Source organism: Haemaphysalis longicornis, unplaced genomic scaffold (assembly GCF_048455015.1).
Source record: "Haemaphysalis longicornis isolate Haplotype H1 unplaced genomic scaffold, Haemaphysalis longicornis Haplotype H1 scaffold_26, whole genome shotgun sequence".
Lineage (NCBI taxonomy): Eukaryota > Metazoa > Arthropoda > Arachnida > Ixodida > Ixodidae > Haemaphysalis > Haemaphysalis longicornis.
In genome coordinates this window covers 1,596,707-1,620,640 of record NW_027526319.1, presented here as the reverse complement: position 1 = coordinate 1,620,640, position 23,934 = coordinate 1,596,707, and the positions used below count along the sequence as shown (strand labels likewise).

Sequence of the window (23,934 nt, the reverse complement as noted above, 5' to 3'; positions counted from 1 at the left end):
ATGACAATGATTGTAGAATAAAATATTAACTTTTCGACCTAATACAAAAAGCCACCCTTTGAGGGAGCCAGCAAACGCAGGGCAAAGCGTTGATGCTTATGCATCATCGCTGATATCCTTGCAATAATGGAACAAAAATTCCTTAGTTCACTGAACCAATAAGAAATAAATAGTTGGCTCTCCTGAAGAAAGCTTTCCATACATAGCCCATGGAATTTATCTGTAAATGAAACAAAGCGTTTATAATTCAAGCAGAAATGAGAAATTGATGTATATAAGTGTCTTCTAACTTAAGTAATAAAACGTAGCCTGAGGAAAGGCAGTGTGATTGGAATGCTATGCAGTGCACTGTGCAGTTGACCGTGGTAATGGAACCAGGTTTGCCTGGGTTGTTCTTTGCAGGCACTGAAAAACGGCAAGGCTCGTGAAATCAGATATAATCCCGTCTACAAGAAGCTGATCGTCCACTGGGGAGCACACAGTAACTCGACATACTGTGAAATAGCCATCAAAGAATTGAAAGAAAATTTAGCGAACAAATTGGACTTTGGATTTTGCAAACCGTGGAGCACTGTCAGGACATGCCCTGAAGAGAAGACAAACACTAATGTTTTGGGGAAGTGCCGCAGCTACACAAGCATTATGAGGGACACAGTGGCATGGAACCTTTACCGAAGCCTGCACTGTGCTATATGCAACAGCAGGTCTCCCTATCTTTCGCGCTGTGGGGCCGAAAGCCAGTTCATGGGAAAAGCAACACCGCCCTCAAACTTCGCGGGCGTATCGTACGCAGTCGTCCTGGACTTCAGCAACTGGCATGCATTGCCGCAACAGCATGTCAACAATACATGTGGCCGGGACAAGATCTACGACCCCCTCTCCAAAACCTGTGTTCAAACTAGTTGCCCCGCTGACGTGTGCGTGCAGCGCGACGACTGCCTTTGGACTCGCTTTAGCCGTGACGAGATTACTTTTCGAGAGGATTTGTCCCTCATAATTACCTCGACTTCGGAGCAATTAAATCCGGATCGGTGGCATCGAGACGGTCCCGACATAGTAGTATGCATGTCCACGAAGAGTGGAGCGACAGCGATAGAACCAATCGGATTCGAGGAAGTCTTGTCTAACGTGACACTGTTCATTTCTGCGCTGTGTTTGACGCTACACATAATCACGTATGCTCTCCTCCCACAACTTCGAAACGGCCATTCGAGGATTGTACTTTGCCTAGCCGTGTCACTCCTCGTGGCTCAAGGGACGTTCTTGGGAAGCGGACTATTCCTGAGAGCGGGCATGGCGTTGTGCACTGCATGTGCGGTTGTGTCTCACGCCTCCCACCTGGCAGCTTTCTTCTGGATGAACGTGATGGCTATAGATCTGCGAGGAACCTTTCAAAAAAGAGGGATTGGTAAATCCCGGGCACAAGGTGCCTTCCTGCTTTATTCTGCGTACGCGTGGATGGTCCCAGTTGCACTTGTGGCGGCTGCGTTGATACTGCAAGATCTACGGCCCTCGTCACCATTTAGTCCTTCATATGGCAGGCCACATTGTTGGATCAATCGCCCCTTCAGCCTGCTTGCCTTCTTCGGAGCACCCGTTCTCCTCCTGCTCTTAGCCAACGTCGTCCTGTTTTGCCTGACTGCTGCCAGCATTCATCAAGCTACAAAGCAGGTAACCCTTGAAGTTATCTTTGCTGGTTTTGTTACATTCATCTCGCACCTGCTTAAGACATGGTGCTAGAATTCAAAGCTGCGAAGTCAACTCCTGGGCATACGTTTCCGTGCCCGACTCCTTTTTTTTTTGCACTAGGGTTCCCTTCTGTCATGCGCATTGTTCTTTTACGCTTGTATCAAAGATGTTCATGCATTAATTGTGGATACATTTTGAGCAGAAAATCCTCAGAGGCCATGGAGACAAAATTAAAGTTTGAATCTGTCAAAAGATTATCGTGTTAGAAAAACATTTACACAACTTTTAACGTAAGGTTCACTCCAATAAGCGATATAACAAGGAAAACCAGCAAAACCAGGCTGTGACTACCCCGCTACTTTTCCGAATGGAACTGATAACGTATTCTGTAGCGCATTTTGTGATCGGCCGAGGCTGACAATACCCAGCAAAACGTAACCGTGAAAGCTTGCAGAGCGACCTAATTTCGCATAGCTTTAGTGCGCATTCTTTTTATATCAGTAGGAATGGTCTGGTAAACAACGTAAGTTAACAAACGAACAAACACGTGAACATAGTCACATGCGTGAAGCAGTGTGCCGGCTGACTCTTCCTAAAACAACAGTCGGGTGCATTCGGCTTGTCTGATGCGGCAGGGGCCAACTGGCGGAGGCGACACTGCCACTTAACTTACACTGTTTGTGGAGTCACGCAGAAGGTTTTACGGAGCGAATACTCTTCACCGTAACAAAAATACGGCAGTTACAAGTCTGGTGAGAAGCAAACCGAATGCTATCGGCGATTCTTGAGCGGTATCTTTCACCATTTAGGAGGGCTGACGATAACAAAGGTAACTAAAGGCGCTTATTGCAGATGGTAGAAGCTTCAGCCAGCATACTAACGTTTGTGGAGAGTACTCGCCCAAAAACTTTTTGCTCACGTCACGAACCATAGGATGCCCCTGCAGAATAGAAATTTTTGCTTAAATTGTTTATTTCTCAGTGAATACCACAATTTCGTTTGAATAGAACAAACTTTCATTTTGCTATTCTGGCCCTTTGAGGTCGAAGTTAGAAACTGTCAAACGGTAATGCTTCTAACAAAGTGGTTCGGTTTTACCGTAAAAGACACTAACAGCTTTTATGCTTTGTTCTGTTTCTTGGTCGCTTTGTATTTGGTTCCCACTTAATTATATTAAGAACGCAAACTCTTCGACTTCGCCTAACAGATCAATGCTTTGCGTTAATTTTAAACATCATGCGCTCCAGCCACGCAATCGCTCAACCTTGTCATTAAGTACGAGCGCAAGGAACTTTTTTATAACCAAGGTTGCGTAACTACTTCTATAAAAAAACCAATCTGTTTGCTTCAACATGGTTTACTGATATTTTAGTCGTATGCATACGTTCAGCTCGCCGGCTAAGTTTTTATTCTTTGAAAATATCGAATGTACCCCTGTGGCAGTAGGACTTTACAAAACTAGCCACAAAAATTATGAGGGAGGCCGGAGCAATGTGTTGGACATGGGTTTATTAACTTTGTAGATTCGGACAATTTTGTATTGGTACCCTGCCCCCCTTTTCTCTCACTTCTAGACTACTTCTACTCCCTACCTTACAATTTCCTTTATTTTCTCGCCGATATTAAAGCCACAAAACCCGCCCGAACCTTCCACTTTGATGCATTCCTTTTTATTTCAGCTTTGTTATATTCTTCTTTTTGAATGTCCAATTCATGCATCTTTGCTCGAAAATGGTCAGGCGGAAAAGGGCGAAGTCACAGATACCGACACACAAAATAAAATCTAGATCTACACCTCAAAAACCCGAATAGAGAGAGCAAAAATGCCAACAGCAATAAAACTGACGGCAAATGGTAAGAGCCAAATCCTAGAAGGTGTTATTCGTTCCTTATCTGATGTTCATCTACTTACAGTGCACCTGTGAACTGTGACTCGTGTCCTAAGATACTTTTCTAAATTCTCTGTCATCGAGCTATTTCAAAACTCAAAATGAGATGGCCGTAAAAATTGCTATGTGGCTTTTTTAAAGAGTGAAGCTCTTTCGCAAATCGGAATTCTTCGGGTCCACTTTTAAAATTACCAAGAAATTGCCGAGCGCGCGCTTGCGAGCGCGGGGTTCGCGGAGACCTCACGGCAGTTAACGAAAGCAAGAAAATGCCTAGCGCTTTTCTGTGCATGCCTCGCGACGACCGCCCAGCGTCATTGGCGCACGTATTTCAAGCGAAGCATAGCCACTTCGGGAGATTGGCAAGTTATGCTAAAAAAATTCGGCGTTCACCGTAATCGCGGCAAGACTTGCTCGGAACGAGAAAGACATGTCATGGCTAACGCGCTTCCAAGGTGATGTCCAATGATTATCACTTCCAAAAAATGAAGGAAGGTCGCACTTACAGCCACAATGATGGAGTAAAGGGCGTTGCGGCCGCGAAGAAGAGAATCGGCTGCAATCGTCGACTTAAACTGTCGTGATAGTCGGGAAGGTTACATAGAGCTTCGCTACTTTCAAGTCTTACGTGTTATGGAGATCTTTCTCCGTTTTTTAAACTAACGGGGGTTCTTGGTTGTCAAATTCTCAATGATATCTGATTTGCAAAAGCTTACCTTCCTTAAAATGTTGATATATGGTAACCTATGTGGTGAATGCGGGCAGGCTGCCAACCACACACCACGGTTCCGACAACCATCCCACAGCACGTAGCACGAGCGCGTACGACCGATCCGAATAGGGGCGTGAACCCGTTAGAAGATACGGTATACTTTGGCAGTCTCAGATGCAACCATCTGAGACTGACAAAGGGTACTGTATGCTCCAACAGGCTCATTTTCCTTTGTTCCAAAAAAACCCGGCGTATGTGGCTGGTTTTCTTTGTACTTATGTTACAATGGGGTCGGCCGCAGTGGCTGCTTTTCAAACGGCGCGAAAAGCGAAAAAACGCCCGTGTGTACAGTTTTCGGCGCACGTTCAAGATCCCCAGTACGGGTGGTCGAAATTCATCCGGAACCCCAGTACGGCGTGCCTTATAGCCCAAGTGTAGCTCCAGTGCGTTAAACCCCACAGCAAATAAATAAATAAATAAATAAATAAATAAATAAAGTAATAATATTGAACATACAAACAAAAAATGGGCGAATAAAATAAATCAATCAACCAGATTCAACCAATTGTTCAGAAAAGCACGGTGGTAATGCACGGGGCGAGGTAGCGTCGATGAGGTGCTGTGGTTTGTGACGCGTGTCAGTCACGTGGCGGCTTCATACGCGCGTTGCGTGTACCGAGCTCACGCAAGGTAGCGGGTCCGGCAGAAAATCATGGAGTGGTATAGGGCGCGTGGTTGCATTGTCTTTGCGTTCCGCTCCATTTCGGTCTGGGGTCACGTTTGAGAGTGAACACATGCATGGTATTTGCTCGCGCTCTTTGCTAAATTTAAAAGGTTGCCCTGTGGCATAATAGACGACACCTTCACAGGAACACGAGGGATGAGTTTCGTATATACAGTTCAGGAGTTCTCGGTGAAGCAGTCCATGCCCGCTGCCTTGTAGATCAGGAGGGCAGCCAGGGTAGAGTCGGGTTGCACGAAGGTGCCCCAGGCGAACTTGATACAGTCGCGGACAGGTCCACGGCTGGAGCTGCACTTTCACAATCTTTATAGCGGAGCCGTATAGTCCGCGGTCCTCTGATGACAACGAGGCAGTCACGGTTGTCATAAGGACCATCCGAACACGTAGTCTCCGCAGCGCAACCATATGTTGGCGAGCTAATTTACCAGCGGGGTTTGAACCACATGGAGCTATGAATGCTTGTGTGGTCCGTCGGAGATTTTTCTCTTTTAGATTCACGTGTCTGCAAGCGACTTCAAGGAAAGGTGGCAGTGGTCGCATAACGGTAGATGGACGACTAGGTACGTCTGCCTCCAAAATGCAGGCACAGCAGAACGGAACACTCATTGGATGCGTATGGGCTGTATCGTGCTTCTTTCAAAGTGGTGGATGACCTCTGCGAACGATGTGGATTGTGCCTCGCGACGAATGGCATGGATGGCTTGCGTAGAATTCGCTCGGATGATTAGCAGGGAGCATGGCCCCACCTGGACAAATAGTAGAATTGACACTAGCGCAGTATCTATTGTGGGTATTTCCTTAAGGTACACGGGTGGCAGCGAATTCGCCGCATATGTAAAAGTTCGGTTAACACAATCGACAGCTGGGCTACTTGGTATCCGTCCATCGTAAACAGCGCTGGACAACACGACAACAAGGCAGAGTGGACACAAAACGACGTCTTTTGTCCCCTCTTCCTCGTCGTCGTGTTGTCAAGCGCTGTTTAGGATGAAGGTTTGGTCAACCTTTGCTAAGCGGGGGCAGATAAGCTGGGTGAGTACCATGCTATTTGTGCGCTGGCATCTAGATATCCGATGATTGCGACATCGTCTGTACAGTGAAGACCAGAGACATCGACCGTGGCATTGCAAGTGCCGGGGCAATGAAGATGACCAATCGGTTTGTTCTTTGTCAGCTGTACGCGCTACTATTTAGTAAGGTCTCAATCTTTCAATGTTGTATCTTATAAAACATGGCCAATGTATTGGTCTAGCCGAGCAGCTGTCCCAATCTTCGAGAGCTTATAGGTGCGGTCAGAAGGGCGTTGGTTTGCCGCTTATCGATAGTGTTTATTTGGTCGTTAGCCTGCAAAGTTGGCACCGGGGCCATTCAAGGTAGACTAGTACCCGACCGCAGGACATTTCGATTAATGGCTTCTAGGCGATCACAGTTCGTTATTGTGAGATGGTGGAATTAGGGAGAAAACAGGAGTCAGGGTGGTAACACAGACCGCACAACAAGGCAATAAATTCTGGTGCGCAACACGCCACCCTTCTTCGCTGTTTGGATGTCAGGTGTGTCGTCTGTGCAGCACTCTTTTTGCTCAAGTGACCCTAAGCATCTATCCTCCATCCCTGTGGCTTGAGTAAGTGTCGAGGCCCCCTAGCTGCATTCGGTGATCACTCGCCTGTGCGCCCGAGAGATATCAAATGGCATCCGGAAGCCCCCATTCACTCCAAGCTTCCGACCGACTCCACCAGCAGCTGCATTTTAACGGGAGAACTACTTTCACATCATTCACATGTCCGAATTCTACATGTAAATTATTTTATTGTCCTGCGAAGTTCTTGGTAAGCCAGCCCGGAGCTAAGCGTGATGGCGAGGTCTAGCAAAATGACGGCCCCCGCCGGCGCAGCCACGATGCCCTCGCCCCAAGCGGCCGTAACTCTAACCGCCACCGCGTCTGCGGCGCGGCCGAACCCCACCTCAAAGTCTCTCACCAGCCCCACCAACGTAGTCGCCGTCCTAGAGGGAAATTCAAACATGGCGTCGAGCTCGCTACCACCGAAAAAGCATGAACAGCCAGCCAACATCTAAACTTATACCGTCGCAATGGAATATGCAGTCGAAGGCGAGAACATCGAGGCTGCCACGCTTCTACCACCCGGCTTGCGTGACATACGCCGCCAAGCCACAGCAAGTACTTCTCAGGACCAACCATCTGCCAACCCCACCGTCCTCAAATGACGAAAAAATCGCAAACATTGCAAACCGACCATACCACGACATGGCTCATTACAGGAAAATGACATCAAAGCCATCCTACGCCCATAGGGGAGCCTCAACCTGTCCAGCTAAAGCGTGCCGTTCTAGCTGATGCTATCTTCCTTCTCAGCAGAGTGCCTTCCAATAAACAAAACCAAGTGAGAATACATCACGGCTCAAAATTTGTGACATCAGCAGTCCGTCGAAGATCCCCGCCCAACATCACCTTGAAACGACACAACTTGAGTTGATGTGCGTCATGTACCCGCTGGCCAACCACATCCTCTTTCCAAGCTCTACGATCGTTGGCGCGTTACTCCAAGTGCCTTCCACTCACGACGACACAACCGTCACGACCACCCTCAAATCGTACAACAGCCCATACAACATCTTTGAAGACAAGCGAGTGCCTAACACCAGCATTGAGCAAGTCCACTTCGGTGGAGACCGAGTGCCTTTCCGCCTACACTCCCTCTCTAGCATCATCTGGTGCTACCCATTCAAGCAAGAAACCAAGGCGAGTTATGCCTGTTGGAAATCTGGTCACTGTTGTGGTGTGCACCCCAACCCCTCTCTTAAAGCCCAGTGCCACACCCGTAGACTACGCAATGCTCTAACCCAACTGCCGTGTGACCCCAAATGTGTTCAGTGAGGCGCACCCTCCTCACCTAAGTGGCGGGCTGCCAGAAGCGTTTTCAGACACCAGGAATCGGTATGATCGTCCTACACTTTTTCGTGGACGCGACATCGTCGACACCGTCATACAGGCTGCCCATGCTCACAAACAGACCACTCCCCAAGACGCCCTTTAGCCAACTAAGTGACTGGCCACTTACAGTCAAACCGTCCATGGCCAGGTTAATGCCGCCGGCCTGTTGTCCACAGCACACAAAATGCTTTCTTCTAAATACTCATGCGCACTTACTTTTTACATATTCTAATGAAAAACATGCCTGAATATGCCATGCAAACAAGACAAGTTCGTTCATTCAAAAAATTGCCACGTTTGAATATACTGAATCCACTTATAATGCAAACTTTGTTCAAATAAGCTATGTCATTAGGAAAACAGGGAATAATTTGTTCAAATAAGTATATTTAATCAGGACAAAAGGAAACGGCTATGCGACTCACAAGCTCATCGCCCGCACTAAAACATGTTACTTGATATGCACAGCACTGCCATTGGCTGAGGCCGGCAAAAGCAAACGTAAGATTGGCAGGACTTTTAAGCTTGCAGAACAAGTTGTTTTCGCTTAAATGTAATGCATATTCATTGTATAGCAGTAATAATAGCGGAGTAAAAAGCGTAATAGTGAAAGTACACGTGAACACAATAGTATTAGAGCGCCTCCTTTGGTTCTGCGCGCACTATACCTCTACAGCAGTCCGGTGCGCTGGGGTTGTCTCACGCAACACAAGCCAGTTGGCGTGAGCGACATTGTCTTACGTGACACTAATCGTCGAGCATACCCCGTCTATACCGAAACAATTACTTTCTACCGCAACGAAACCCAGCGAGGTGAAATACAGTAAAAATAAGCAAAGGCGGACTGCGGTCCGGCGCGGTATGTTAGTGCCATCTAAGGGGACTGACGGTAAACAATGCTCCGAAGTCCGCTGCAGAGTCTAAAAGCACACTAACGTTCGCTTGAAAACCGTTCCTTTTTACGACATCGCAGACGTCACGAAACGCACGACATGTGGGACAATTAAAAGTTTCACTTAAATTGATCAATTTTTCAGCGATAAAGCATTCTTTGCTGCGGGACATGGGCGAGGCGCAGTACAAAATACCAAAGGTTTCGAATAAAGACAACTTGTATTTTGTCTGCATGGCTTCTTTTAGGAAATAAAGGAGCTCCTTACCGTACTGCTCGATACTAAGCATGAGAATGAGCGGCTTGCTCAAGAACATGCCCTCCTGAAAGCCCAAGCCACCACACCAACCTCCCAACTAGATGCACCAAAAGCGGAGCCACCTCTTATACTTAAAGCCCTGACACCGGCTACTCCGACCCCACCAGCTACAGAAATCCAGTTCATTGTCCTGCCGGACAGTCGGACAATTCAGTGCTTGTCCTGTCCATGCGTCATCCTCCATTTTTTACTGCGCTTGGTTTCTCTGTGGCTATGAACCAACAAGCCCAAACCGTTGTCCTTCTCAGTCCATCCCCACCGAAATTGAAAAGGCGTTCAGAACATTCAAGCAAACAAAGGATGGAATTGCCGCTATAAAATGGAGAGTAAAAGACTTACACAATAACCTCCTTTAACGGGACTGACAATTTATTCCCCTCACAAATACACCGCTGCCTCTCATACCAGAAAGCTTGTCTTGGCAGACAGTACGAACCATGACTCAGAACTATTAGGAACCGCATGTCATATGGCAGTGCGACCGGCGCGGCTTCTAACACAAGCTCATAAATTTGCAAGCCCATCTACCATTGCTCACCTCCCGCCCCTCCTTATTGCCGTGCAAGAAGTAAATACTCCCCTCAACTCCTCATTATACTGCCCGTCAATCCACGTTGCATGCACTTGTCAGCATCTTCACCCACCGCCACCTCATAGCAACCCCTCATACCCACACCTCACCCATTCCGCACCTCCTTACAATCATCCGACCCCAAAACCATTATAGACCAATAGAAACATTCATAAAATATGCAGCGTCCTCCTAAAAAATCACATACGAAGCTTTGCCCCTCTTCGAACAAACTTTACCGTTTGCCTGAAAGGACCCAAAAGTAATATGCGGTGACATCAACGCCGCCCGCCTTTCTTGGGGCTAACCAAGAACCTGTTTTAAAGGCCGGCTTCCCTGAGAACTCACGCAGTAACTACAACTCACCACCTACACTTACACTTCCTCCCCTACCCGCATAGGTGATAGCATACGAGACACCCGCCCATATCTTACCTTTTCATACTACAACATACATACGGCAGTGTCTTCTACATCATTTAACTCGTCCTTGCTTCCTTTATCTACCACCCCTTATATCGAAGCAACTTCCTCCGTAGAAAATTTGTTTCATCATCGCTAATGCCCTGAAGACATCACCATCATCGGTGCTGCTCATCACGTGGAGGATCGTGCTGCCTTAACCTTTTACTTATAGTTGCCTTTACAAGATAGAGATCTCCACAGTCACCCATCTCTGCATAACGGTCATTGTCCTTCGTGCCTGCACTTCCACATCTGGGCGCCGAAACCAGGAAATTGTCGTTGGAGACGACCAGCAGCAGGACCGCTACCTGATTGTGATGACTCTTGGTCCAGCGGAGCACATTCTTGAGACCAACGATTGGCTTTATTAAAAGGAATTGCAAAGGCGGCGAAGTCCACCGCAAAAGAAGCTCGAAGGCATCGTTCGGAGCATCGAAGAGGGCCGTCGGAATAGAAATCTCACCACAGAAAGGGACATGTCTATATCTCTCGAGCTGATCGATTTCTTTCACGATTTATCCAGAAACTAGACAAAGAAATTTATTGGGACACCTTAGACAATCTAGCCCCAACAGAAACATCGAACAAGGCAACTTTGAACGACCGAGTTTTCGACGTTACAGTGGAGCTTCGCTTTAGGTCCCGAGACCTTACGAACGGTAAGCCTTCTATTCTACTTAATCAGACAAGCCCAACGCCTATCCGAACCGTACCAACGCGAACGAAGCTACCAGTCCTCGAGTTAGCTAAATTCTAAGGAGACCGAAAAAACGGTCTCCAATTCTGTAACTAGTTTGAGACTACGATACACATGAACCTGATTATGAACATGAGACTACGATGGACATGACTAGCGGATAAATTCTAATATTTACCCAAACGGGTAAAGCCGCTTCAGTAATATCAGGCCAGGCTCCGATCACGGAGTGGCTCCAATAGAGCACTGTTACAAGGACGCGACAGCACTACTGAAGCAAAGGTTCATAGCTAAGGCGCTACTTATGCGGGATCATATTCAAGCCCTCATTGATTCGAAACCAGTTGCTTCATCATACAATGTAGAGCGATTGCTAAACTTTTATGACCCCGCTTAAGCTCACTGCGTAAGTACAAAAGCTCTAGGGACGAGCCCAAGTAATACTGCTCCATACCTCAAAACGTTCTGCTCCAGGCGCTACCTCCAGATCTGGTTCTTAGATACCATAACTGGTCAAAGAGGGCCATGCAGCCATCAAGAATGATGATTCTTTGGAACCATTTTACGTGTAGCAGAAGACCTTCGAGCATGTTAAGACCCTTGGGGGTGGGGCACGGATGGAATTCTGGGCAGCAAAGACATCGACTACGTCAAACTACGAGTTCCGGGATACGATTTCCAATCAGCAGTATGCAGGTCCCCAAAAGTAGTTTGTAGCATTTTTGCACAGTGCTACGTCTGGAATGATGAAATCTATATTTTTATCTATCCACGCAAGACAGCTTATTGGAGAAGACGCGTCTTCCTCGAGAGGGACGCTGCTTTCACTGCGTGACACAAGGCCATCTTGCCAGTCAACACAACAGAAAAATAGTCTGTCAGCAGTGCTCGCGGCGAAAGCCCTCTTGGATGTGCAATCAAGAACAAAGGAAGGAAGGTAATGAGCAAGTCACTATAACTCCAGTACCGCTGATCTCCAGAGGAGGACGAGCCGTTAAACTCGTTCAAAACATGACAACCAACGTGCCCGGAGCGACAAGGTCATTGAACTGCCTGTTTCTTTTCGGCGGATCCACAACCGTAGACAAAAGCAGGCTTTGGGCGAATAGTATAGTGATTACAGCTAAATCAAATGTTAACGAAGTGAAACCCAGACTTGACCAGGCTAAGCCAAGCTTTCGCTTCGCATATCCATGGTTGGCTGAGCCAAGCCGCAGACAATTGTTTTTAAATCTTGGTTACGCTCCTCATAATACACGTTGCTTACAGGGAGAGTTTTATTAGAACATCAAGTAATGCATGCTCTTTTTTATTCAAATTCCCCGGTTAGCACGCATGTACAGTTATGGACAAATGAAATCGGAACACAAAAATATAAAACGGAACAGGAAATATCAACGAATATGAATAGCGGAGATCAAATAATGGTTCGCTAGTGGTAGATTTCGCAAAAGGCATGTTCAATGTTTGTTACTGGAAGAAAGCCACGCGCAAATTTCACTTGCACCAAAAAAATCACAAAAAAAATTTCAACTGGAACACACAAATTGTGCGTGTTCTGGTTAAAATTTTCGGTTTCGCGTTTCAGTTGTTAATGACTGTACGCACTTACGTCGTTACGTGCTTCCACCGGAAATCCGTCCTGGTCACACAAACTTATCATAGGGTTGAGGAAGCCACAAACACTAAGCAGCCTTCGTTGAGCTGCCTGGGTGAACAGGCGAAGGTGTGCAGGCACACCTTTCTGCGAAAAGAGCCATAGCTCCTACAGATGCCAGACGACACTCCAGATGTGATTTACCGCTTTTATCGCAAAAGAAAGGATATGCACTTCTAGCGGGATCATGTTCCAACCTATTGCCTTGCTGTATTTGCAGAACAACGCCGCTAATACGTTGCCTGATGCTAGGACGATCGATAGAAGGCTGCGTGAAATTTCTGAAGTCGCACAAACATGTGGACTTTCCGAACTGTCTTTGCCAGCAGCTCCAAAGGTTTTGTGTGTTCTGTAAGCCTAAGATGCAACTAAACCTTTCCCCTTCACGCTTCATATGTCACGCAACTCACATATGCAGGGCTCACTTTATAACAGAATCTTAGTTTGAGCAGGGCATACAGAAACGTCAGCATACACTTCACGGGCAGCGCATTATCATCTGCACTAATTGTACAGCATGTGCAGCTAGGGTGATGAGGCATTCATCAGTTGCACTGCCCACCGAAATGCGTTACGTGTAACTTTACTTGAAAAGACAAACGGCTTTGTTCGCAATGTGGCAGGGATGACTTTTCCGCCTCATTCGGTTGTACGGTCTTTCTCAAGGATTTATGGTTTCACGACCTTTAAATGCAAGAAAGTCGGAGTTCCCCTTTTTAAGTTTAAATATACGACACTATGCTTCAAGAAAAATGTTTCTGACTCTTGCAGGGTAAACTTGCTCGACGAGCGGCGAACACAACAAACCAAGAAAAAAGCCGGTTGGTGCTGTACGCGAAGCTGGCCGCTCTCCTCGGCTTGACGTGGGCATTTGGCTTCGCCGCAGCATTGTCGGGGCTGCGCTTCCTCTGGTACCCCTTCATTGTGCTGGGCGGACTGCAAGGGGCCTCCATATTTCTCGCCTTCACCTGCAAGAGGAGAATATTCCGCATGGCAAGTTTCAGAATCCATGTCTCTATCGATGACGGCTATTATGTGTGCGGGTTGGTCTGCATAGGAACTCAGATGCGTGATAAAATACATAACCGTGCTCTATTTGAACTGTGTTCAATCTCATACATGTCATTGCATAGAACCTGTGGTACCGCTTGCCAAACTGGGCAGCATCAAGAAAATATTCACAAATATGGCAATCCTTCGTTTCTACGGTCCTCATAGCCAGCGTTGCTTTAAACACGCTAGTGTTTCCTCAAATACCCCTAAAGAAATTGAAAATAAATTGCTCTATAAACGGTGTCAACGTGGGCCTACACAAACTCATGCTGCCCCAACCCATGTTGTCCAAAGAGGTCAAACGCGGCAACTGTAACTGTAACATGCTCCATGACCCTTAAAGGATGAATCAACACGCACGACAAGCAGTTCTGGTGTATGACCGTGAGAGGGGAGCGGCAGTTACGCGGCATTTGCATCGGTGCATTCGGTTCAGCCCAAGAAGACAGCCAGCCAATTCACTTTATTCTACAAATGATAAGGCACCTCAAACCCCTATAACATCGTAATCTCCGATTCTGTTTCCAAATCTTTCAAACAACAACGTCCTAATGCGCGAGTTGGCGGCATCTAGCAAACATCGTCTAAAGCCAAGACTGTGGTCAGCGTGTGCCATGTGGTTTCGTGCAGATGTATGAGCGGGTCTGCGGCAGCAGTGGTGCTCGGCAACATGGTACGCACAGTCCGTCCCCTCCGACGGCAACCACGCTGACTTCGGTACTTTCCACCTCTTCGACGGCCCTGGCATCTGTCGCGACCGGGACAGAAATACCAATGCAAGCACCTTCACGATCCTCGGGCACTGTGGGATTGCAAATTCGATGTCCATGTATTTTAGTTGCTGCGTGAACGTTCTGTGACGTAACAGCTTCGAAATCTCTTGCAGCGTAACAGTTCTAAAAGCGTGTTCCCAGCAGATTACCCCAAAATTTGTCGAACATAGAGATATATGCAGGAAGAAATTGAATTTTTTTTGTTACTGAAGTGCTCGCAGTAATTAACAAATTCTTGATGCAGCAGGACATGTTTGAAGGATCATTTTGTACTCTGACGCTTAAACGCCTCCGACATCATCTTCCCTGACCTTCACCCTACTGGGAATCGCCTAGATGGTGACAGACTCACAGAGGCGCACACTAACTTCCAGTCGTGCTAGGTCACCCACTGGATGCTTTCGGTATAGAGAGACAAAACGTCTCCACAAAGTAAGGCTGAATTATTGCGGCTTATGACTCACTCTAGTGTGGAAGGCAACAAGTTTGCCCGCCGAAGGATTCCACCACGCCTTTGTACAGGCTACTTTGTTGTGCATTACCCATGAGTCAAAAGTGCTTTGAATATGCTAGTCTTGTCCTGGCAGTGTTGCTACTCGCCATTGATATTGAGGTAAGCCCAGGGCCTCTCACTCCTGAGTAGAAAAAGCAAATGTTTGAGGTGATAATGAATATTCCTGTGATACAGCAGAAACAATCTTAACTTCTTGATAAAATCTATTACATTCGCCAGACCTTTGAAAAGAAAACACCTGAAATAACGGTGCAAATAAAGCATTCAAAGGTAGCCTGACGTCTGCATTCCCACCAGAAGACGATCACCAACGACGAAAAACTGGCGTCGACACGTGCGACATTGCCGACGTCCAGGACAACCTTGACAATAAGTACGTAGAAAGAATGCAATCTTTGACAGCATTGCAGACGAGCACCAAGAGGCGTGGTCCGAATCAGAAGACAAGTATCTTTTTGCTCCGAGAAACTAAGTGGTCACATTCCCCCCACACGCGTTGAAAGGGCTACTCGTCTCGAGAAGTACACGTCGACAAAATAACAGAAAATAATACTGAAACTACTCTTGTTGAAAAATAAACAACGCCTACTCGCTGCTGGGGCAAAGCTAAAAGAAAGTATTTCCGTATCACCGAAAACAACTCCCACACTTCAGACTTATAAAAAATTGGTCGCCCTCCTGCCCTGCAAAAGATGATGCCCAGCAAACTTGTTGTAAACAACCACAAATGGTGATGAAGGAGGGTATGAAATGTTTCCCGCCGTCTCGGCGGGCTTGTCCCTTGCGCTCAGCTAGGCCCTAGATAGGAGTAGAGAGTATCGCCACTCTTTTCTCCTGTTGTTCAGTGCCGCCGCCATGATCATTTGTCAGTTCGCATTACGTGACATTTTTTTTACATTGTGACGATTCATGGGCACCGCAATTTTGTTGTTTCTGCGTTTTTCTCGGGCAACGCTTGTAGGCTTAGCTTGTCCTCCCTGCTATTTCATTGCAAATAAACGTTTCCTCTATCTCATCTCTCTCTCTGTCTCTCTTCATGCGGTTGCTCGCGACGGAGTCGTTCCGAATGAGAATCAAAACACGTGTAACGGAATTTCAGCAGCAGAAGACTGACCAAAGATGCAGTTTTGCTGCATCTTAGATAGTGTTCTAACGAGCGACCCTGTCAAAGCTAACGCCGAGACCGTAGATGCGGCAATCTCGCAACACTGATGAACTACAAAACGGCAGCCGCTACTGACTTGCGTGCCTAAGTGGCGGCACTCTAATAACTGATCTACTGATCCCGCTAGGCTTCTCTGGCAGCAAATGCTGAATCCTACCTAGACTGAACCCTGCGCTCAGCGCCTTGGGCAAGAACTGCTCCATATAGTGACACTAGTCCTGCCTAGCCTTCAAAGATAATCTGCAAACATAATCTTTACCTGTAACACATGGTGGGAAAGGGGACATCGTTCACAGGGGCCATATCACCAATATTGCAGTTTAGATGCTTATTTTCCTGTTTCCTTAAGCGACTTCACAGCTCTGTGCTGCATGCCTCATTAGCCTGACCCATGAGGTCAGCGTTTGAGGTCTTGGTGCCTTGGCGTTTTTGCCCACGGAGATTGTTTTTGGCCATGGGGATGAAACCTTTGGCGGCACAGGTATACAGCTTTGCTGTAAAAACAATTGTATCATTTCTTGCGGTCACATATCAGGGATTTGAAACTAAGTTGCCACAAGCTTTCAATGAACAACAAGACATTTATTTGATTTTACAACTAACACATTCGCTGCCACAGCTGAAGTGCCGCCAACGAAGACTAAACCACCCAAAAAATATCCTAAGTACAGACTAAACAACTTTATATCCATAACCATTTGTTGCCGCTATGCTGTAACGTTTCGTATACGCGGAATCGCGGGAATACAGAGTTCGTAGCTGTCCTAACACAAGGCCGCCATAAAAATGGGGATAGTTGAAAAACACAAGGTAACAAAACAGTGCGTACCCTCTCAAAATTTGACACCGTTTTTGCTCCTATAAAGCCGACAGAAACGTTCAGTGGTTGCCGGTATGAATTCAGTGCATACGAAATACATGGAACTCATAAGGTACCCTAGTTCGCCCTTTATTGAAGACAGGAACACAAAAACGGTGCCAAACTTCGTCATTGAGTGATAACATAATATGTAACTTTTTTTAGAAAGAATGTCACATTTAGCTACGCCTGGGCGAACTAAACTCTGTATAAACGCCGTATTCGCATAATTCAGTGCTACGGAACGTTTCATTTGGGCGTAGCATAAAAGCATATCAAACAAATTTGAATCCCTCTTACAGATGAGCAAGCCACCTGTTGTCTAGGAAATTGAATCGTGGTTGGATTGGACCATAAGGAATAGTGAGTATTTTCCTCCCCCATTCAGTGTCAATCGCAAAGATCGAAATTCGAACGGCCTTGCATTTGTTTTTCTGGTTCATAATAGCCTGAGAAGCACTTCATTAAAAACGGTAGTGAAACATGCATGCAATCTGGTGAAAAATCTCGCTTTGCAGCCGCTCATCTGTCGCCATCGGCTTGTTTTATACAACGCCTGGATCGAACACTCCGCAACATCTATTTGAATTGAATAATGTTTCATTTGCCTTAGGTGCGACATATGCTCTTGTAGCTGCAGATCTTCACTTGCCTACCATACGGTGGACTAATTCGCGCCGAATACTTTCCACCTCGTCAATTTTGTCCACTTCTTTCCGTAAAGTTATTAATGGCCTTTCATTATACCAATTTGTATAAGCCCCAACAAGACTTGTAATTACTAGCGCATGAGTACTCGGTTTGTTTTTCTCAATAGTCATTTTGTGTCATCGGTTATCACAGCTCCTGGTATAAATTACCATGAGGTAGTCATGGCAAATATTCCGTGTTCTCCTTGGCGTCCCCACACTTCCCAACCACGAAAAGTATTTTTAATCACAAGAAACTGCGACTCAATCTCGTAAGAATTGAATACCTTTTTGCCAGACTTCCAGTCTCCTTGTGAGTTCTAAGATATAAATTCGGCGTATATTCTTTTCAAAAGAAAATCATTTTCTCTGACGCAAGCGATTCTTCCATCCCCTGTCATTTCAGCGAAGATTTGGAATGACAAGCTTAGGATGAATGCAGAATGTAGAATGAACGCAGAGGAATGGTGGTTAATAGTACAGGAAGCAAGATCTGAGCGCGTTGGCTTCGTAGCAGATGCCTATTCAGCTGTATTCCAGACATTTTATCACCTCTTCACACCAACAAGCCTCTTCCGTGTGAAGGTAAAATTGCCCTATTGGTAACAATTGGAAGTTCTTTTTTATGCTCCGCTGAAAAGTGCTTACAAACAACGCAAATATATGGTGTACTTGCGAAGGAAACTTTGCACTCACAATTCAAACACGTGAAAGAAACCTACAGCCATTTATATACTATAAATAGGTAATGAAGCAATAGGTGAGAGGCGATCACTAGGTGAGAGGCAATTGCCGTGCAACTGTAATGGTCCGTGCATGGTGCGACGACAGCTCTAGAACCTTCCCTTCAACGCCGACATAATAAACTAATTCATAACTGCTAAGGATGTTGCGGAATTAGGAGCAGCAGGGAATTACCGCAAATCGGCCAGCCGCACTCATCGCACTGCATTTATAACTCCGCCAGAGCAACTGCGGTTCTGGCAGCCTAATCCATGCTCGTTTGGAGCATGGAACAAATTACGGTGGCTGTAGTATGCAATGTAGTTTTCTGTGTAGTAATAAATGCGTTCCGTGCTTCGATGCTTTCTGATAAATGGACATCCGCAACGGCATCTTTAGCGAAAATAAAGAACGTGTCTCAGCTGGTCTCAACCAAAGGGAGTGTGATGACTGGTGCGACGAAAACTCGGTCGAACCCAACATCTGCAAGCGTAGAGAATTAACCCAGGAATACCGCGATTGGCGTGACTGCTGCGCCAATTGTTTCTTGGAAGTGAGTTGTCCACGATTAGCTCGCATTTCAAGCTACAGCTGTGGCCTGTTGGCCGTCGTACGGTGCCGTCATCTGGGCACCTCTAGGCGATCGATAGTCACGATACCAAATTATTATGAGAGCATTATGAACGGAAAAACCTAGAGGAGGAGGAGCTTGAGGAGGAAAAACTTTATTATTGTACAAAACGGAGTTAAATGGAGGGAAAGGCGGTTAAGCCTCTCTAGCGTGGGTGGTATTCCTCAGTCCGGGATCCCATTGGTCGAGGCCGCCGCCCGTGTCCGCTGGACGAGAGCCCGCTGAGACTCCAAGTCCGAGCAGCCAGACACGGCCGCCATCAAGCCCTCCCTCGTTGGCTTCACTTTGGCTATTATCCTTGGATTATATTGTCAGGTCCAAACTGTATGATCGTATCTGCCCACTGACCGCAGAAGTTACACGAACCAGACGGGTTGATGTGTTTGAGCATTGCGGGGCTGTAGAATGCATGAGCCCGTCTGCAGCCGGCGAAGATGGCGCTCCGCAGTCCTATCCAGGTCCTTGGCGGGCACCGGGAACGCCTGCCTATTTAGGTGCAGGTATGTTGTGACATCAGAGAATGTGGTTAGCGGGTAAGGTACGAGCGTACGGTCAGAGTATGGGAAGTCCGAGGAACTCTGGGGAGAGACGCTCGGGCGGCTGTGTGCGCAGCCTCGTTAGCCTCCACTCCCTGTTGGCCAGGTACCCATATAAGTTGTTTTATAGTGTCGGATATTTCTGGATTAGCTTTAGTGTTCCGACGACCTGCCGGCGCTAAGTGGGCGCTCAGGAGTTTTACAAAGGAATGCCTACTGCGCGCGGCGTAACGATGATACAAGAAACTTCTCCTCTGGGAGCTTCTCATTACCTGCCCAGTATGCGACGTGTCATATTTAAGTGTGCGTCTTTATCATTAAAAAGTTTTAGCTGAGCATTTTTTAAGTTTCCTTCGTTCCGATAGCAAACGCAAGCTCCATTGTGCATGCGTGGCGCGCTCCGGGGCAAGCAGCGTTACCGGAGCCCCCGCTTCGCTGACCGGGCTCTCTGAGCGTGCGCTGACGACCGCTTACGCTACTCGACGAGTTCCAAAAAGGTTTCCCTCAGCGAGGCGAGCGCTCAACAGCGCACTCCGTGTCTTTATAGTTGAAACATGAGCGACTGAACTGCGAAAGTGCTTCCGTATAGGCAGAGATGTCACACACCTCAACAACGTTTAGAACGTAAGCGAAAAGCGTCTACCGATGCGCAGGCCCACTTCTATGCAGTTCCGCGTAAGACAGTCTTGCCTTGGTTATTCGAAAGTTAAGCGGCTTCTTTAAATTATATGTAGGACCATTACATAGTGCCAGCCACTAACTTATATAAAAAAGGTAAAATAAGGCAATAAAAGTGGCATCATGCCTATTTTGAGCGCCTAGAATATCAATTCTTATGTTTACTTTGGATCTAGTTTTGGCTTACACACGCACAGGGCACGAGCAGTGAGGCGAATGATTCTCCGTCGAGGGAGATAAGATTAACGCTGAGCTATAAGTTTTGATGCTGATGTCTCTCTTGTCGCGCTGAGCGGGCCGCAGGGAGGTAGCGGACCTTCAGAAACGGTACGCCAACCTCGTTATTATCTGATACAGAAGTCCCCGAAAGGTATTGAGGAGAAGATGAAAAGGAGCGCCTCTCCTTCTATGATTGACCAAGCTTATATTACTTGGAAGCGGTAGATTAGCGTACAGGCTGTCATCGGGCAAAGTAATTCAAAACAAGAACACCTCTACACCAAGGCGGTTGAAACCAAATGGAACAAAGGCATCATCATCATCATCATCATCATCATCATCATCAGACTATCTAGCTCACTGCAGGGCAAAGGCCTCTCCCATACATCTCCAATTATCCCGGTCCTGTGCTAACTGCGGCCAATTTGTTCCCGCAAACTCCTTGATCTCATCTGGCCTTGTAGCTTTCTCTCGCACCCCGCCATGCTTGCCTTCTTGAGGGATCAACTATGTTACCTTTAATGGTCGATGGTTATCTCGCCTTCGCATTATATGCCCTGACCACACCCATTGCTTCTTAATTTCTACCAATATTTCCGCAACACGCGCTTGTTCCCAGATCAACTCCGCGCTCTTCTTGTCCATTAACGTTACACCTATCATCTTCCTTTCCATTGTTAGCTGAGTCGTGCTGAATTTAAGTTGAACCCTTGTGATGAGCCTCTAAGTTTCTGCCCCGTAGGTGAGTACTGGTAAGATGCAGCTGTGACAAATTGATTGATTGATTGATTGATTGATTGATTGATTGATTGATTGATTGATTGATTGATTGATTGATTGATTGATTGATTGATTGATTGATTGATTGATTGATTGATTGATTCTAGGGTTTAGTGCGCCAACACTTCACATGCGAGGAGGTGCGCCGTAGCGGAGGGCTTCCGATTAATTTTCACCATTGGGGACCTTTAACGTACGCCGAAATCTGAAACACACGGGCGTGTTTGCTTTTCGCCTCGATCGCAGCTGTCATACACTTTCTTTTTCAGGGATGATGGTAGGCTGCCATTCATTATCGGAGAGTGCTTGCCGAATGCACTCCATCCCAATCTTATCCTTCTAATTATCTCTGCCTCATGGTTGGGATCCGAGATCAAAACGCGGCCTAAGTAGACATATTAGCTTACCCCTTAAACTGCCTCGCCACCTATTTCAAACCGCTGTGCTCTCGCGAGGTTGCTTTAGTTTTCTGCCTATTAATTTTAGGGCCTACGGCTCTACTCTGCTTGTCCAGTGCGGTAATCATGCTTTGCAATTGGTCCCCTGAGTTAGAAGCTGTCCTCGGCGGATGCCCTTCACACCAGGCCCGTCTTTAGCCCCTCGTTTCTTTAGTATATTGACACCCCCGCTCTCACGATTGGTACCACGAGGATCGCTGTGTCACAGGGATTCTTGGGATCTTGTATCTTGGACATCGGAGTGCCCACCAGACAGTTACAACCATCTGAAAGTTGGACCATGCCGCCGTCCGCGCTAGGCCTACATCGGCCTCGTGATTCCACCTCGCTCGCCTGAGCCGCAGCGGAGCCGTTCCACTCTTCCGGTTTCGGCGCAGCGACACCGCTCAATTCCACAGCAGGGAAAATGTCGTCGAAGGTGAAGAGATGGACCCCGCTGAGTTTGAGGAGCCTGGCTGGGCCACCATCTGGCACCGCCAACAAATCTTGCATGCCGCGGAACAAGCTTCCACAAGAATGATGAATACCCCAGGCTCAATGCGTGCTTCACAACAAGGCCGCTGGCGTCCTCCGACGCGACAGCCACCTGCTTCCCCACTGCCAGCCTGCGACGTCAAAATTATCCAACGCCAACGCAGCGGACTAGCACTAACGTCTGTCGCACAAGCAACGCTAGCCGACGTCATCCATGCTCAAGCTGGATTATCCCATAACGGAGATGACCAGATAAGAATTAACGCCAACTACGTCATCATCAGCACGCCATCAGGGGAGCGAGCGAAAATGTACGCCAACATCAACTCCTTCACGCTCCGTGGACAGCAGTATGAAATTGCAGTTCACGTCACGGAACCAGCCAACACCGTTGTCGGTGTAATCTTCAACATTCCCGAGGACGATACTCCGGATAAGATCATGAACAGCATTTTCAACTACAACTCGCATCTTAAAATACTGGACGCCAAAAGGTTGAACTCATAAAATATGGTTCAAATTCTATTAGATGGCATGCAAGTCCCCCATTGGGTCTCCTGCAGGGCCACTACCTATCGCTGCAAGCCGTTTCGGAGGAAGACAGAGGCCTGCACAACATGTTGGCAGGCCGTACACAGACCAGACGTGTTCCCGAATTCGAACGCTCAAGGTCGTCCCCGCGGCTCCAGCTGCGGCACAGTGAAGCCCGCTGAAGCCCACCCCCGTTCTCCCAGGTGCATCGTCTGTGAGGGTCCTCATCTCATGGGGGCTGCGGATTGCCCTAAACGATTCCAACCCCACAGATCGTGACTGAAGGGCACAACATCAACAGGACGCCTCAAAACGACACCGAATTCCCGCGATCACAAGACAAACCTCAGGATCATTACACGCACCACGCCAAAGAGGCGGGACCCAAAACAACAACTGGTGGCAACTCCTTCTCGCCCTGACACCTGGTCACTCGTCAAAACCCGAACTGAACTTCGGAAAACAGGTGAGCCTAATCTGCAGATGCTCATTCAGTCTAAGGAGTTACCCCGTGTAGTTATTGTCTTACAGGAAACAGGCACTGCAGTTAAACTCCCGGCGGTCTTGGTTCAACGGAATTAACCAATCAAAAAACGGTGGTCTTGGTTCAACGGAATGTGCCAGGTCAAAGATCTCAATTCCATAGCGTTGATATCGCACATGACATTGTTGTCATATTTCCCCCAAAACGAGATGCATTTAGGACATACATACTTGACGCATAGAACAGCCCAAAATATACTGGGCACAAATTTGGTCATTTATTTCCTCTCGCAAAACAGGCAGCCCAGAAGCGCATGCTGATCATAGCAGAGGACTTCAATGCCCCTCATGCTGCTCGAGGACACTCTCACTGAACAAAGAAGGGTCGCCTGCTATGAGAACAAATACAAGCACACAGGCTTGTAATTAAGTCACATTCGTCTATCCCCACCAGAATTGGCAATAGCGTCCAAAAAGACTCTCCCCAGACCTCACTCTCACTCGCAAAATCAAGCGCTGCCGTTGGACCTGCACCAATCCATCGCTGGGCAGCGATCACTTAATTATTCAAAAATACATTCCTTGGCGACACCGTTCCGACACGACGCAGACAAGCCAATTTTGCTAATTGAAATAAATTCCGCAACGTCCGTGCTAATAACCCTTCGGAAGAAGTTAGCGCAGACAACTGCCAGGACTGGGTAGAGAGTATCATCTCCGATGCCCGACTTGTAAGCACTCGCTTAGACCCGGAAATTTCTTCGGATGAAGTAGAATCCCGGGTG

At 47.2% G+C, this 23,934-nt stretch overlaps 1 protein-coding gene across 1 annotated transcript; it reads left to right on the top strand.

The window, feature by feature from the left end:
* Nucleotides 1-663: 663 nt before the first annotated feature.
* LOC144172825 (putative G-protein coupled receptor Mth-like 3) lies at nucleotides 664-23,088 on the top strand. Its single transcript, XM_077701452.1, has 4 exons — nucleotides 664-1,671; nucleotides 13,355-13,576; nucleotides 14,267-14,440; nucleotides 22,939-23,088. The coding sequence occupies exons 1-4, from the start codon at nucleotides 745-747 to the stop codon at nucleotides 23,086-23,088; spliced, it is 1,473 nt and encodes a 490-aa protein (XP_077557578.1). The 5' UTR covers nucleotides 664-744.
* Nucleotides 23,089-23,934: the final 846 nt, after the last annotated feature.